This window comes from Notolabrus celidotus, chromosome 1, assembly GCF_009762535.1.
Source record: "Notolabrus celidotus isolate fNotCel1 chromosome 1, fNotCel1.pri, whole genome shotgun sequence".
Lineage (NCBI taxonomy): Eukaryota > Metazoa > Chordata > Actinopteri > Labriformes > Labridae > Notolabrus > Notolabrus celidotus.
Window position 1 is genome coordinate 18452052 of NC_048272.1, and position 17073 is coordinate 18469124.

Here is a 17073-nt window from a genome sequence, read left to right on the forward strand (position 1 = left end):
GTTGCTGGGTCTTTGTAAATAATGTAACAGAGTACGGTCTAGACCTGCTCTTTTTATGAAGTGTCAAGAGATAATGTTTGTTGTGATTTGGCGCTATATAAATAAAGATAGATTGATTGATTGATCCTGGACAGCCAATCACAGGGATAGCATATAGACGGACAACCAGACAAGCTGACACCTACAGGGGGTGATGCGGAGGGAACCAACTCATGCATGGGGACAATATACAGCTCATCACAGAAAGGCCTCAGCTGGGACTCGAACCACAAACCCTCTTGCTATTAGTTCACAGTGCTATCACTGTACCATGTTGCACTTGAATTTGAGTATATAAGGTATAAAATGTGATTTATTTGTGCATAGCGTTAGAAGGGCCACCCAAGTGAAAACAGTCTTAATCCACCCCTGAGTTTATACCCGGTTTGCTGGATAATGTCTTGTGTTTGTTTTACCCTTCCAACGCCCTCATCCTTCACCGGAACTGGACTTTTATTTAAAATCACCTGTAGTCAGCGTTACATCTAAACAACACATTAGCACAGAGCCGAATGAAATGGTGCTCGAGGGATGTCTCCAGCTTTGTTTTTATCACACCCGAGGCTGCTGGGCAATCTGCTGTATTTAATGATTTTGGACTGAGAGTGGGCTGAATGCGAACCTCTCCACCAGTTCTCCCTCCGTTCTCACCGAGTCATCAGATGTGCCTGTGTGCTGTGGCTCCTCTGCTTCTGATCAGCGTTGAGAAATGCCCTCTGTTGCAGGTTGGGGAACAGGTTGCATGCACAGACGCGCTGCCAGTTCTAGCAACTTGAATGCTATGTGAGACAAAGTGTGAAGTAATATGCTGCAAGGATCCTGGTCAGACTAGTAATTCACTTCTCACAGAGACGAGAAGGCAAGGGAGGCGGAAAGGAAGAGAGAGTGAGAGAGAGGAAGAGAGAGTCGAGGGCAGCAGGTTAAGTTATGAAAGATGAGGATCCTTTTTTCTTCTGCTGCGTATCAATTGTCACTTTGTTCTTCCTGGTGTCTGCACATCCCTCTTCCTCTTTGCAGCTCTCATGATCTTTACTGTTTGGCCTCTGATCAACCTGGCTTGTATGAAAGCTTAGACTGCACACAAAGGGCAGGAAGTTTGGATGACCTACTCTCAGGACAGCTGAGCATTAATACCAGTACTCTAACTGTAGTAAGAGTGTAATGATCCTCTTTGAATGGCTGACTCAATTGTGTTACAGACATTTTCCTGTAGTCATGTTGCTGAGATCGGAAATTTAGCTTGAGGCAAGCCATAACCCCACATCTCTCTCTCTTTTCTCTCTCTCCTCTCCATCCTATCTGACTCACAGGAAACAAGATGGAAGGATTCCTCGCCTCTCTGATGAAGTAGAACACTCACTCCCACACTCCCACCCTCCGTTTCCTCTTCCCTCACTTTCAAAGGTAACACGAGTCTTTGACCCGCTGCTTTTCTCTTTTGCCTTTCAGGTTCGCATCATGCACAGTTTCTGATATCACATACACAGAAAGTGAGAGCAAATCTGATCCCATGAATATGAAACTGAGCAATTGAACATGTCTTGAATCAAAAAGTGATGAATGAGTTTTCACACTGCTCACAGCAGACATTCTGACTTGTAAAAAAAAAGGTGTCATAGAAGGATAATGAGAGTCTTATTTTTTCTGCATGTGTAAAAACAATGGAGCAATACTCATACAAACATTCATCAGGATTTTCTTGCTCTTCTGAATGAGGAACTTTTTCAGATTCAGATTCAGAATACTTTATTAGTCCCAGGAGGGCAATTCAGTTTTATAGTCAACCCATCCATAGTACTAAATATACAGTAAAGGAAATAAATAACACTGTGTGACATCAACAACAACCACCAGTGACAGTACAGCAGAGTGGGATATGGAGTGATTATTGGTTTAATCTGCCTTTTGTGCATTTAGCAGCCTTATGGCAGAAGGAATAAAATAATTTGCATAGCAGTTTGTTTTCTGCACCAGCATATAATACCGCTGATCTGAGGGCATGATTGCAAATTTACTGCCAAGTATGTGATCAGGTTGGGTTAAAATTCTGTTTTTTGTCTGGACCACCCGCATTGTCCAAAGGGAGCAGAAACCTTAAGCTGGACTCCAGTGATTTTAGAGCACAATCTAATGATGCCATTCAGACACTTTTTGTCTTTCATAGAAAGGCAACCAATCCAGCATATACAAGAATACGTTTAGAGACTTTCAGTAAAGCTTTGATGAAAGGTACATAAAGTATTTCTGTTGACACCGAAAATATTTTATGTACCGTTTATCAAACTTTTCCTCATGGACTGTAAATCAGTCCCTCTAAGAAGTTTTAAAGTTGTGATTAGTTCCTTAGACCTTGATTTTATCACATCCGTATAAAGGAACAACACATGTCTGCAGGAACATGTCACAGTGCAAGGCATTGAAGATCTTCATAAGTAAATCCCACATACATCACTATGCAGCTTTAAATACTCACAAAATGCATGTTGTGAAACAAAAATAGTGCCCGACATAGTTTTTTTCAAAATGAGACTGTAGCAAGTAGTGGTGGTTGGGGTCGTCTATGTCAGGGGTTCCCAAAGTGGGGGTCGGGACTCCCTTGGGGATCGCAAGACACTGGTTGGGAGTTGGAGGTTGTCTTCCAGGTTTTGTTTTTTTCTTAAGTAATCTAAAATTGCATATTTGACTCATTAGTGTCACAATATCGACTGAAATGGTATTTAAATTTAAAATAAAACCTTGCAAATACACAATTTTTCATTAGTCTTCTGCCTTTTTTCTATCCAGATGACCCCTAAGGTTAGGATTAGGTAACAGTTAAAAAACAAAGCATCATTAGCAGCAGGTAATTCATAACAGAACAGGAATCACAGCCGCATGTCCATGTAGGTAAGCTAATTCTCTGCAGACCAGCCAGATGAAGTATGATGCAACATTTGGAATCGCAAGTCTTTTGCAACCTAGATTTTGGGGGTCACGGGCTGAAAAGTTTGGGAACCCCTGGTCTATGAGAACACCCCCCCCTTCCCCACAATCACACACAGCTCTCCTCAGCTTATGCACAAAGCAGCATGTCCCGCCTCGCCTCCTATCATTTCTCTTTATTTCTGTGTGTCTGATCTCTTGACCAAATCAATCTACAGTACGTTTCATAAAGACACAAAAATAACACAACTTGAGTTTTGAAAATATTCACTTGTTATGTTTTCACAACAGGTGATCCGCATGAGGACGAGGCTTGTAAACTGTTTTGCAACAATGCACATACTGTATATATCTATGCATGGATATACTGTAATATGTCTAAGTAATCCAGAGATTGAATTGTTACCATAATAATGGAAGAGTTTCAGCATGTCAACACCGACGTTCAGCAGACAGAAAACATTTCAATCTAACTGCCCAGTGCTGGTAGCGCCAGGGTTTATAAATTGGGTTTTATTTCAATGTGGCTCATTAGCATGGAAAGGGGTCTATCATGCTCCATGTGAATGCATAATGGCTCATTTAAATGTATACAATGTCACCGGTACACACTGATGCTCTGATGCTCTGTTGCACTGTTTTCGGAGCGTTTAACCCTTTACACATGCTTTGTGAATTAGACTGTGTCTTTTTGGCTCATTTGCACAGGTTTAAGCTTAGCATGTGCAAAAGCAGAACAATCCTTTTGTGAATCAGGCCCTGAGAGTGCAGAATGACATCAGCAGCAGCTTGCTGCACATCACTTTAAAACAGCAGTGAGGAGGTTCATTTTAAACATGAGACGTTGCATTTTTATCCGTGCATTGATAAGAGAGTCATAATGAAGGACGTCTTTCTATCTCTCCATGTGCAATATTGTAATTTAATCCATAACCTGATTTATTATTATGTTAATCTGCTAAAATGTGCACTCTGGCTTCGGCAAATTTATTTATGTCTCTAAGTAGTACTTTAATACTTTTCTTTGTACAGATAGTATTTTATTTAGAACTTTGGATTTAGATTTTGGTTTCTAAATTTATTGTCCCGGCTGTCTTGTTGTTAAGTACCGGTGTTCCAATCACCACGTCAAATTCTTTGTGTGTGCATGCTCAGTTGGCAATAAAGCTTTTTTGAATCTTGAATAAACTCAAACAGAGCATGTGTCAGGTGCTGCAGGATTTCTGATGCAGAGAACGACGAGAGGTTCTCTTAATCACTGATCCTGGATGGTAATCTAATACAGATGAAAACAGAAAAATGAGAAACTGGTCAGTGTTATAATTGGGCAGGCAAGATTATAGGACAACCTGCCCCGGTTTGTCAATGTGTGGGAACTGAACAAATTCAAGTTTGCTAAATATTTAAAACTGGGTTTCTCCTCTGTAAATTACTTCACTTTGAGAAAATGATTGAAAAATGTATTCTTTAAAAAAAGTATCCCCTGCAACCAGGAATGGTTGTATTGTTGGTTTTGGTCTTTTCAGTGGATCAGCTGATGGAAAGTAACATTTAAAGCAAAAAGTCAGATCAGTAATTGGCATTAGTCATAGTACTAGTTCAGTACACTGAGTTATTTTTGGCATTGACACGGTGTTACCAGCCCATTCCCACCCTCAGTGCGTCTGTGCATTTTAATTCCCTCCTGGTTTCCTCCCTCTTTTTAGCACATAATATCCTCCAGCTAAGTGAGAGGTGCCTCCAATGTCCCCCACCCTGCTGGCTGCTGGCAGGCTGCTGCTGCGCCTGACAGAAGGGTCCATGCCCTCTGTAACCGGCCTCTGTGACAAATATAGATCTGCAGCAGTTGTTTCTCTCGGGCACATACCATAGGAGGCACATTGTGATTATTTTTGGTCCTCATGCAGTGGAAACACAATTTGCAAGGTATTAATTATCAGTGGATATGTCTGATGCAACCTCTAAACGTTCAGGGGTATGTTTGTTTTTATTTTATAAATGTTGTTTCATTTTACAAGCACTCACATTTATCTTAAAAACTGCAAGATTCCTATCAAGCTCTGTGATGAATGGGCTTTGTGTGTCTGCAGGGAGACAGTGCATCAAGGTAATTATATTTTGCACAAAATAGAGTTTTTGAAGCCAAGAGTCCAAACAACACATCAACAGTTTACAGTTTTATTGCAGTAGAAATTGCCAGTTGTTGAAGTTTAAAGCTCCTTCAGTAACCCTGCCATAAAAGAGCGCTGACGTAAGGACATAAGAGAAATTTACAGAGAAGAGGTTGAGTCAGGGAAATGCTGAGAATACTGAAGATGAAGCATGTTATTCTCATTATACTGAATTTGACATTTTGAAAGGTGCTTTGTTGGCCTGTAAGTTGCAGAGAAACTTTTGCACATACTTAAAAATTGCAATGTGGGTCTTAAATCATCGAAGGGTAGAATTTAAAGGTTTATTCTACAACCCAATGCCAAAAAAGTTGGTGCACTGTGTAAAATGTTGATACAAAATAGAATTGGACAGGTTGAAAATCCTTTAAACTTTATCCTTAATTCAGAACCGTGCAACAACAACATATGAAATGATGAAACTGAAAATAAATGTATTTATTATTAATAATATATACTCATTTTAAATGTATTGGCAGCAACATGTTTGGAGGAGTGGGGAGAGGGACATGTTTACCTTCGGCTTTCATCACTTCTTCTTTTAACATCTCTCTGTAGATGTTTGGGAACCATTGGGGACAAGTTTCTGGAGTTATGAAAATCAAATTTCCCATTCTCAACAGCTGCTCAACAGTTCAGGTCTTTATATTTTTGTTTCATGATGCACCAAATGTTTTCAGTGGGTCACAAGTCTGGACTGCAGGCAGGCCAGTTTAGATCCTGGAGTGGAACTCTTGAGAGACTCAGACTCTGTGTAACGCTCTTTTTTCATATGTCATATTACTTACCTGTTGCACATTAATCTGTGACAGGGCCACATGATTAAATGGGTTGAACATAGCAATACAAGTGGGAAACAAAGGGCATTTATACCAGTCAAATCAAAAAGAAATGGAATGTAATGATTTGTCTTTAATGCTGGGTATGTAAAGGTTCCACTGTCTAGGAGAGGTATGTGAAGATGTGGCGTTTATTCTTATTATTTTGTATATGAGTGAGGTGATATAAGGAGGATGTGAGGTAGAGGAAAGGGGGAAACAGAGGACGCCGCGGTAAAGTAAAAAGGTAATAGCACCATGGCAGACTGCATCTACTGCATATGGACTGTTTAAGGTTGAAGTCTTTACAAAAGTCGTATTCATGAAAGCATTGAACGGAACTGGGATTATACTTTTGCCAAACGTGGAATAAGCGGACCTCCATGTGTCATTTAAGTTCAGTATCCTCTGCCTAAAAGGAAAAGGGAAAACATTATTTTAACTGTTTTGTGTCGGGTGGTACGGTTCTCAAGTGTGTAGGTTTACAACTTCTCGAAAGAACCCCCATACGGCCAAATTCCACCAGATCCGTGTCCGGTCCGTCTTCGATCCATCATGGCACCGGATCTGATAGGTTTCTATTCTCGTCAATGTGATAACTTCCACTGGATCTGCTCTGTTGCATTCCGGCAGGTCGGAAGCTGGAGCACGAAGCATCAGTTAGCACAGAGCTGGAGCGGGACAGGAAGTCAGGCACCAAAACCAAATTAAAACATCCGGTTAATTTTCTAAATAAAACACTGTGTGTTATCACTAGATCGTATTTCACTTAACTACAACATCAAGCCGTCATGATGAGCGGAGCCAGGACAGAAGTCAACAGGACGATAAAGACAACATGGATGAGGAGAGGAGCAGGATATTGATTAAGGCAGTAATAGTCACATGGCTCCAGCTGTCTGGCAGTCTGCTCTGTGCTGCATTCCGAAAACGCAACCGGTGGGTGTTGACGGACGAGAGAGCCCTGAGCCGGGCATTAGCCAATGGGAGTTGGACTGGGCATAGATCTGGTGGACTTCCCATGTCAGCGTATAACATCTACAAGAAATCAAGTCAAGTCGGCAGTTACAAATCTACTGTATTTAGTTGGGGGATGTTCCTCCAAGTGTTCTTTTTTCAGCATAACACTGTGTTCAGTGTTTCATTGTCCCTGTCCCAACCTTTTTGAAATGTGTGACTGGAATTTAATTTAAAATGAGCATATTTCTCATAAAACATTGTTCAGTTTCTCTTTTTTTTTAAAGAGTTTCAGTGAATGGCAAACCATCAAAATCTGTTCTTATCAGTTTTACACAGCATCCCACTTGGAATTGGGGTTTTACTTAAATGAGTTGTGATGAAGGGATCAGAGCTGATGGCCTGAGAGTTTTGACGTTGCAGTGTTGTGAACAAAGTCACTGAATTATCCTCACGTGCTTATCAGGATCCATACATGTGCTTTTACATTGAACAATTAGTCCCACATTCAGTTTGCCTGAAAGGGGATCTACACCAATTTGACACATCAAAGTGAGTTTTACGCTCTTTGGGAGGATAGCTGCATGTGTGCAAAAAGTTGTAAGAAGCCTTTTGTGGCTCAGGAAGTTGGATAAATTGCCCTAAGTGATGTAATTTGGCTGAAAGTTTGCACAACAAATATGAAAGAAATCTCAGGGTGTGGAGTTTGAGAGGCGTGAGCTCTGGGCTGGGTTAGCGGAATCTAGCATAACGTATTTAAATACAGCTAAAATGTGTCAGGGATGAAGAACGCTTTAAACAAAAAATATCTCCGGTTCTGCTCTATCAAGTTGATTTTTTATGTGAGCAGAACAATCTTTTAGGATTACAATATTTAACAGACACTCAATTAATAATAAAATCATCCTGCCCACCGTGTCTGTTTCATCTGAAATAGAGGAGTACTCATGAATTCAGCAGCTTTGGGCTGGAAGTACAAGGTTTTTACTTTCTTAATCCCTTAATGGCTTTAAGTAGTAGCAGTGCATTGTTCATACTAATGCTCAGCAAATTTTAATCAAATTAAATGTGATTCTATTATGTGGAGAGTAACAGGCCTTCTTTGAAACAGCTGGTTTGCTTCTCTTTGTGTCTTTGTGAAGTCTGAGATGCACTTCAGCATCCAGAAAACTCAGCTGCAGATTTGTAGACCTCAACCTTTCTAACAATCAACAGGCTCATCTGAGGCACAGAAAGGGGCCTGAGGGGCCAGCTGAGGGAGCTACATTTGTGACCCCCAGCTCCACGTGGCCACAGGAAGGTCAGGCTCCTCTCTCTGGAGCCGGACTTGATGAATGGACCCCCGGTGGATTTCCAAAGCTGAAATGATAGGCTTCTCTGCTCATTGATTGAGTCTCTTTGAAGATTAGTTTCCATTTTACTGTATTGCCTTTGAGGATGCAGCTAACCCAGAGAGCATAAATGGAGGGATGGGGAGTGAGTAGGCGTGTGGATATTGCTTTGGATGCAAATCATTGACAATTTGTCCACGGAAATTCAAACGGGGGCTTTGGTCGTGAGGAGTTAATAAAGTACTGGAGCCGGAGCTTTACTCCTTAGCTTTTCAGACTGAGGAGAAAGTTCTGGACTCTGTGGCCAATAGATATTAATACACTCATATGTATTCCTCCACATACTGTATTTTCATCCATTCAACCAAGACAGGTCTGTCAATTTATGAATCAGTTATCAGCCAGCCGCTCTTACTCGTGCAGTCCAACCATCTCTCTCTCTCTCTTAGGCACACACACAAGTACACTTACACACATAAATACACTGCAACTGCTTGTAATCAACTCAGAAGAAAAGGGATGTGTAGCCCGCGGCGCCTCAGGCATTAAACAGTGATAGTATATTCACTGCAGTGGCTCCGAATTGTCTCGGAGGCCAGAAAAAACATGAGCAGCCCAAAATACTTTAAACATAAAGCCTTAAAATCCAGCCTCCACATTAATCTCCACGTTGATCTTAAAAAGAAATACCTGCCTACAAAAGCTGAATCATTGAACATAATTTGGACACAAGCAGGAAACAGTAAACAGAGGTGGATTCATAGGTGTCCTGCAATCCTCAAAAAATTTCCATCAATCAACCAATGTAGCATAATTAATACCAAATCATGACATAGTAATCTCATGATTACTCTTGACTACCAGCAGTCTAAGCCTATAGCTGCATAACAAGGGCCTGGTCCAAGCCTGAGTCAGCCTCTCTCTGAGGTCTATCAAAAAGGAACATCATGGGGCGCTGGTGGCCTAGCGGTCTAAGCGCCCCACATACAGAGGCTACAGTCCTCGTCGCAGGGGTCGCAGGGGTCGCCGGCTCCATTCCCGGCCAGTCTACCATTTCCTGCATGTCTACCCCTGCTCTCTACTCCCCACATGTCCTGTCTCTCTTCAGCTTTACTATCAAATAGGGGCAAAAAGGCCAAAAATCTAACTTAAAAAAAAAAAAAAAAAAGGAACGTCATCTCTCATAAGTAAAGAGCGTCTACCTCCCTGATCGAAGTGGTGGATGATTCCAAAGGAGAGGAACCTGATAACTGAAGGCTCTTTCTCCCATAGTACTCTTGGAGACTTTAATTTCAGAAAACAGCCGCAGGGAGCCAGATTTTATGCTGTTCTGCAGTGCACCAAAATTAAGTTTTAGCCCAGATAATAATAATAATAATAATAATAATAATAATAATAATAATAATAATAATAATAATAATAATAATAATAATAATAATAATAATCATCTTTATTTATATAGCACTTTTCTAAACAAAGTTACAAAGTGCTTCACAACAAAAAATGCTGAAAATTACAAACCATGAAAAACGATGCAGACAGAGAGAAAAGAAAGGGGGAAAAAAAGGAAAGAAAAACAGGACATCTGAATGCAGAGCAATAATCACGATTTAGGCGTGGACAAATTCCTTCTTATATAAAAATGTTTTTAGTGAGAATTTAAAAGCAGTTAGGTTGTGGACTGTCTAATTATCAGTGGCAGGGAGTTCCACAGTCTTGGAGCTCTAACTGAGAAGTCCGGGTCATCTTTAGTTCTAAGGCGGGATCTTAGCACAACCAGCAGAGCTGCATTCACAGATCTGAGGGGCTGCCCAGGTACATATGGGGTTAAAAGGTCCCTTAAATAGTTTGGAAACTGTCCATTTAAAATTTTATAAGTAATCAATTAAGTCTTTAAATCTGCACGATAAAAAACTGGCAGCCAATGTAAGCTGGCGAGGACAGAAGTGATGTGTTCGCTTTTTCGTCACCAATGCTTTACATAGACTGTATAAAATATGGACTTAGTATCCATGACATCACTCATCTGTTTCTGAAGCTCCGTTTGAGGCCAATCGTCGGTGGGAGCCATATTGCTGCTGCCGAGCGATTGTGACGTAAAGAGGTGGGCTTTGAGCCTCCTAGCCAACAACTACAGTGTTCCCGCCTGCCAATCAAGTCAGCTGTGTCTCTCATTGGGAGACTCGTAATGTCAATATCTTCGAAATTGCTGTGTCAGAAAAAAATGCACCCCCCGTACAGTGTGTGCCGATCGAGAAATTAGCTATCCGGACTACACTACACATGTTTATTTCTGCTGTAAAGATTGGCTTTTTTTGAATTGGTGTGTATGTGGTTTCCAGTACTTCTGGAGACAGCCTCAAGCAGATCTTCGATCAACTGCCCTTTGTAGCACTTCTGCATTGGACTTATATTTTTAGAACAGAGGCTGCCGCTTGTTTACAACCGGTACAATGTCGACTCTCATAGTGTGTACCTGAACAGTCATCAACATCTCCCTCACTTTTCGCAGTCATGTCACCATTAAACATGGATATCCAACAAGTGTGTAATTAGAATTCAGCTCTCCTCTGTGGATGTTCTTAAATCCCAGTTTGGCATTCAGAACAAGCCGGTCTAGACATGAAGAGAGAGATTACCACTAATGAAATTAACCTCATGTTGAGAGCATGTCTAAAAGGCAGATCTATTACGGTGCTGAATCATCAACACTTACAATGCTCTGTCAAACCCTTTGGCCTCTCGTTCTGACACACATGGTAGTGTTTGTTATCTTTGTAGCATGTGAACTGGTCTGTTTGGTTGTGTTAAAGCAAAATCAGGAAACATAGGGCTGTTTAAAACATGAACTCTGTGTTTACTTCTGTTTTCACACAGGACTCGAACAATGGTACTTTTTTTGGGAAGTCCTGCCTTGTCTGGTCCATCAATGTCCTATACCGTTGCCCCTTTTTGGTGTTTCTACATCACTAAGAGCTGTTTTTAGCGCCTATTAATGATAAAGATGGTCTATTTTTTCTTTTAAGTGATGCAACTTCTCCTTCCTCTGTTTCCTCCTCATTGATTTTACTCAAGGGAAATCAATGCAGACAGTTGGCTGCCTGTGTTTATCTTCAATTGCAAAATGAAAAGTGTTTAACATATATAAGAAGAATCTGTCCTCTGGAAAGCTTTCAGCAGTGCATATTTTTCTTTAAGAAGTAGGTCAGTTTTGTTGATGTCTGATGTTGGCCTGTTGGAAAGAGCAACACAAGAAAGATTCTGCTCTCACAGAATGACAGCATCCCTTTCAGCCTACGTCTCTTTATCTCTTCCTTTCCTCCTCTGTCTTCTGCTATCTGTGATTCCCTTATGTCATACCAGGGCTTAACCATGCACAGATGATTCTGGAGGTGCGATGGTTGGCTTGCATGCAGGGAACTGGGCTGCTTGCCTGTCTCACAAATCTCCCCTGGTGGCAGTGATAACACATGGAGCCTTTCACATTGTTGTTTCTTCACCAAGGACATGATGCAGTGAAACGTGCCGGATGTATTCCTGTGTAGAGTTCTTAGAGTGCCTCGCTCGTTTCTTGACTGTGCTCATTCATTTATGAGGGTTACTCAGACCTAACTAAGATTATTGCAAAAGGGGGATTTGGAGGCTGGCACAGTTAATTGGCTCCATAAATAGAGCAATTAACCAGATCTAGATACATAAAGAGGGAAAGGCGGAATAATAGTTATGCAGTTTTCAAGTTGTACAGGCTAACTTACAATTAGTGGCAGCATTTAAGAATCACAGAATTGTACAAATCGTTAAAGTAACAGACACCACTTATGCACATGGAAGGGCAGGGAGCTCTCAGAACAGAGCAATACCATCAAATATAACTATAAATATGATATTTTAATAAGTGCGTGAATTGAAAGACATCATATATTCTGTTCCATTCTATGTAAACAATACAACATCACTGCAGCGGCATGTAATTTGTTTTTGTGTCCTGACATTCAATCACACAGTCTGTTCAAAGACATTTCTAACTGTGTTTTAAATGATTGATTTAATCCTCAATGTGGGTCAGAGACAAAATCATTTATGTTCGGTTATTGTAGATGTTGGATTTTTGACATCCTGAGACATAATTAGCTGCTTTGCGTTCCTTTTATAACCTGATAACCACTAAATACCGTTTCTAAGTACTTTTAATGCGATACAACAGCGCCTCAGCAGTGTGTTTGTGTCATGTGTTTTCTGTTTGTCTGTCTTGATATTTTATCAGACTGTTTGTCTGTTTATCACGCTGATCAGAGAGCTACTGTCTGCCTGAATCTGTTATATGGAGCATAAATCTGGCATAACACAAACTAATACAGTGCAGAAGATCTGACCTACAGGCTGTGCAATAAAAGAGAGACGGGGGAAAGAGAGAGAGAAATATGACAGTTGATAAGTGTACCATTGAGATCTTTTATAGAACTCAACAGTACTTCCTTCATCTGTGATCATCAGCATATTTGAAGGAACTTGTGCCTTTTTCAGTGAGCTGTTAACTTCACCCTCAATGAGCTGCTGTCCTCACGCAGGTACAGCCTCAGTAGGTGTTGGCTTAAGGTCTGGCTAATCTGACTTCCTAAACCGTGTAGGAGCCATAATGTGTGTTTTTCTTGTGTTGATTATTTATCATAATTATTTCCCTTTATGGTTATGACTCAATTTACCGTATTGGGCTCATGGGTGTGGTTAAGCTTTTGTGTTCAGTTGTGTGGCAGGAGGCAGACAAAGAGGGTGAGTGGGTTTCAATATTTTTGTTGACCGACATTGTTTAGTTGGATCCTTTAATATTGGATTAATTTGAGTCTTTTGTTAACAAAGACTTTGATACTTTGATTTTGATGGGGCGGCAGTAGCTCACTCCATATGGGCTTGGCTTGGCAACCAGAGGGTCGCTGGTTCGAGTCCCAGCATGGACAAAGTTTAGCAAGTGGTGTTGGTTCACTTGCCTGGGCACTGCCGAGGTGCCCTTGAGCAAGGCACCAAACCCTCAGCTGCTCGGGGTGCGCTGGTTGATGGCAGCATCCTCACTCTGACATCTCTCTAAGTGCATGTCCACTGCATGTTTGTGCATAACAATTGTATGTATATACACCAACCTGTGCGTGTAGCATGACCCAAAAAATAACACGTGGAAAAATTTAATTTGATTTAATAAAGTACGTTTCTTTCTTTCTTTCTTTTGATATTTCATACGACGTGTCACAGACACAAGCCCACTTCGTCTCATCCGATTTGATAGACATCGACCCATCACTAATACAGTGCCATGCACTGGTGTCGATTGTAGATTTTTATCTGTAACTTATCAAGTTATCTTTCTCTTTAATGCATCAGTGTAATCCTGATAAGATGGTAAACCTTCAGTTTTTTGGGCAGATAAAGTCATCTGTTGGGCAAACTGATTTGTTTTCATGGTCTTTCTAAGTGAAAGTAGATTTCAGCAGTGGGGGGGGGGGGGGGTAACATCAGACTTCCACCAGATACTCTGTGGTCCAGCCTCCATGCTCTCTCGTACGTCAACACCCAACCATTGCGTTTTCAGAACAGAGCACAGAGCCAGAAAGCTGGAGACACAAGAGTGAGGTTTTCCTGTGGTTACTACTGAATCAATAATTATCCTCCTCCTCTCCTCATCCTTGTTGTCTTTATCGTTGTCTGAAAACCTCTGACCTGTTGACTCCAGGCCTGGCTCCACTCACTGAGACGGTTTGATGTTGTAGTTAAGTGAAATACTACAAACACAGAGTGTTTTATTCTGAAAATTAACCGGATGTTTTAATTTGGTTTTGGTGCCTGACTTCCTGTCCCGCTCCATCTGCTCTGTTCATATTGATGCACCATGCTCCTTGCATCTGGCAAAAACTTGTTCTTGCGTATCTGATCCAGAGTGCTCCGACCTGCCGGATCAGAGATGCAGCCAGAACACAACGGAGCGGATCCAGTGGAAGTTAACACATTGAGTAGAATAGAAACCTGTAAGTCCGGTGCCGTGACGGATCGGAGACCAGACACGGAACTGATGGAATTTGGCCATAACTCACCATCTCTAAGAAACATTAGGGGCAAACAGATCGTAAAACATGTTTCAGTGAGATACCGAGATGAGGGACTACCAGGAACTATTTCAATCTCATTGTTCATTTAAAAAAAACAGACACAAATAGTTAAAAAGAAGTAATGCAAAAACCATAATCTGAAAATATTAGATCACTGTGTTGCTGACTTCTGCTGCTCACAGCTACATATTGTGTGAATAACTCTCCTGTAGCATCTAAACGCTTTCATTTTCACCAAATGCATGCAGTCATTAGGAAGTCCCTTGACTTACAGCCAGCTGAAAGATGCTCAGAGCTGGTGTGCTGAGTGTCCAACATTATTGCAGATATGTTTCTACACTGATGCTGGTTGAGCGCTCACAGTCAGTCTCACACTGAAGCATAACATGTGAGTTCAATAAGACCCAGAGGGTTGTGACAAAGTGTCTCTAATTGAAGACTTGGGAATGAGATCGGGTCATGCAGGGTGAACCCACCCCCCTAGTTCCCTCCCTTAGCACCACTTGTGTTGCTACTTTATGTTTCTTAGCATTGATTGTGAGCATACCTTATGATTCAAGGGTTGTTACTGTGTCCAAGTGCCTGCGCAGGAATAGAAGTGTAACAGCTTGTAATGAGCTCTCTCAATCTTAAGGAACGCTGCTGCCGTAATTAACCTACTTTAGCGTGTGCAGTAAAATGTATGAAGCTGGCTCTTCCATAAAGAGCAGGATATGTGGACTTTGAGTGAGTGGTAAAATAAATGTGAGCGTCTGTTAGGAGCAGAGGAGGAGTGTATCTCACAGCAATACTTGAGAAATATGAGATAGAAGAAAAAGAGGAAGAGGATAGTTGCATATTGTGCTTGAACAAAAAAAAGAGAACTATGCAGTTTTTATTTGCATGTGTGTGTGTTTCTGTGTGTGTGTGTGTGTTTGCATTTAAAAAGAGAAGATAGCTTTTCCGAGCACACAGGGAGGGGATTCACATTGCTCCTCCCTTCTGTACTTCCTATTGAACAGCTGTGTGTGTGTGTGGCAGGGTGGGGAGGGTGAAAAAAAGGGAAGGAAGGAAATGATATCCTCACATTACAGCACATGCTTTCTCACCCCCCATACACGCTGATGTCTGGGTTCTGATGGACAGCTCTCAGTTCAGTGCCTGAGCGACAGGCTGTGTGAGGTGACATTGTCAGTCTCGCTTCTCCCCTCGTTGCTGACAGTGATATCAACACCTGCGCTCTCGTCGGCTTCGCCTTCATCCATACTTGTGGAAAGATGACAGAGCTCAGGATAGCTAGGAATTCCTTATTGGAAGGACTCCGCAGCAGTCCCCCTAGTAAGCCTTTTCTCAAGAGACGATGCCTCAGCGATGTGAGTATCTTTTCACCTGCTGGAAGTGAGAGATTCTCTTCGCTCCAGTTATTGTTGCTTGTTGGATTCTTAAGGTTGCTTAGAGACAGAAAAGTATTTGTTTTTGCTGAACAGTAGATATTGGATTTTTTTGTAGGTTATAGAAAAATGAAACACATGCTCCACTGCCTGAGGCTCAGATTTTATCCTCTCAGAGACAAACTGTTTTGGCTCACTATTTTTACCTGATAACTTCAAACATGCACAGTCAAGTGAATCAGTTATTAAAAAACAGATAGATAGTCCAGTGTGATCAACTTATCAACACTGAAATTAAGAATTAACAACATAAAAGCAGACTAAAGCTTACACATGGACAGGGTCATTCTCCTGACAAATTTTACTTCTGCAAGGAGCAAATGTTACTCAAATCAAAAACCTTTTTAAAACACAATATTAATCTGTAAAATATTTAAAAAAGAAAATCATATCATATGGACTATAGACTGTTTAAAACATGGATGTTGTCTGGGTAATGTCACTCAGTAATTTCTGAGGAGGTGTTATGAAGCCTAAAGATAGTGGTTGCCAATGACTCAACTCATTTTATTATTTATATTGCACCTTAAATAGCATTGAAGCATGCAGCCCAAAGTGCTTAAAGGTGACATATCACGCTTTTTTCATCAATATATATTGGTCTAAGAGGTCCCCAAAACATGTCTTTAAAGTTTATGCTCAAAAAAACACTTTGAAATCAGATTTTGGCATGCCCTCTTCTTCAGCCCTCCCCAGAACAGGCTGTTTTCCCTCTGACCACGCCCCCTCAGGAAGTGGATGTGGCCTCGGCTCTCAAGCACGTTGATCTAATGTTTACATGTTGGCTGAATATACATGGCTGCTCACAGATAGCATTACTTCAACCCTCTGAATCTGATCCAGAATCTGATCCTGACGGAGAGGCGCCTGCAGCAGGACCTTTCTGAACGATTGGTCACAGCTTTAGTGTTTCTTGTTGTTTTATTTGTCAGTATGTCGACGTGTCTTGGTACACAGCTACAGCTACGACATGTAGCTATGTGGCTATGCTAACTAGCGCTAGCACTTATCCATGATAAGTAAAAATCATCCACTAGATCTTCAAATCTGCAGACGTGGGGAGTAAAACCGACTTCTGCCAGAAAGGCAGCAGGACCTTTCTGAAGGATTGGTCACAGATTCTGTGTTACTTGTTGTTTTATTTGTTAGTAGCTACAGCTACAGCTACAGCTACAGCTACAGCTACAGCTACAGCTACAGCTACAGCTACAGCTACAGCTACAGCTACAGCTACAGCTACAGCTACAGCTACGACATGTAGCTGTGTACCACAGGCGTGGGGAGTAAAACCGACCTTTGTGTTTATTAAG

At 41.3% G+C, this 17073-nt stretch overlaps 1 protein-coding gene across 5 annotated transcripts in view; it reads left to right on the forward strand.

Moving 5' to 3' along the window:
* Window positions 1-17073, forward strand: part of si:dkey-166d12.2 (rap1 GTPase-activating protein 1) — a 199099-nt gene that overhangs the window by 132814 nt on the left and 49212 nt on the right. For 2 of the 5 annotated variants that reach the window (XM_034686878.1, XM_034686852.1), the window contains exon 1: window positions 15494-15685. In XM_034686878.1, the coding sequence (XP_034542769.1) occupies window positions 15590-15685 (96 nt within the window). In that variant the 5' untranslated portion in view covers window positions 15494-15589. Of the gene's footprint in view, window positions 1-1349; window positions 1444-15397; window positions 15686-17073 lie in introns of those variants that run through there. The other 3 variants (XM_034686870.1, XM_034686861.1, XM_034686844.1) reach the window with 3 other exon arrangements.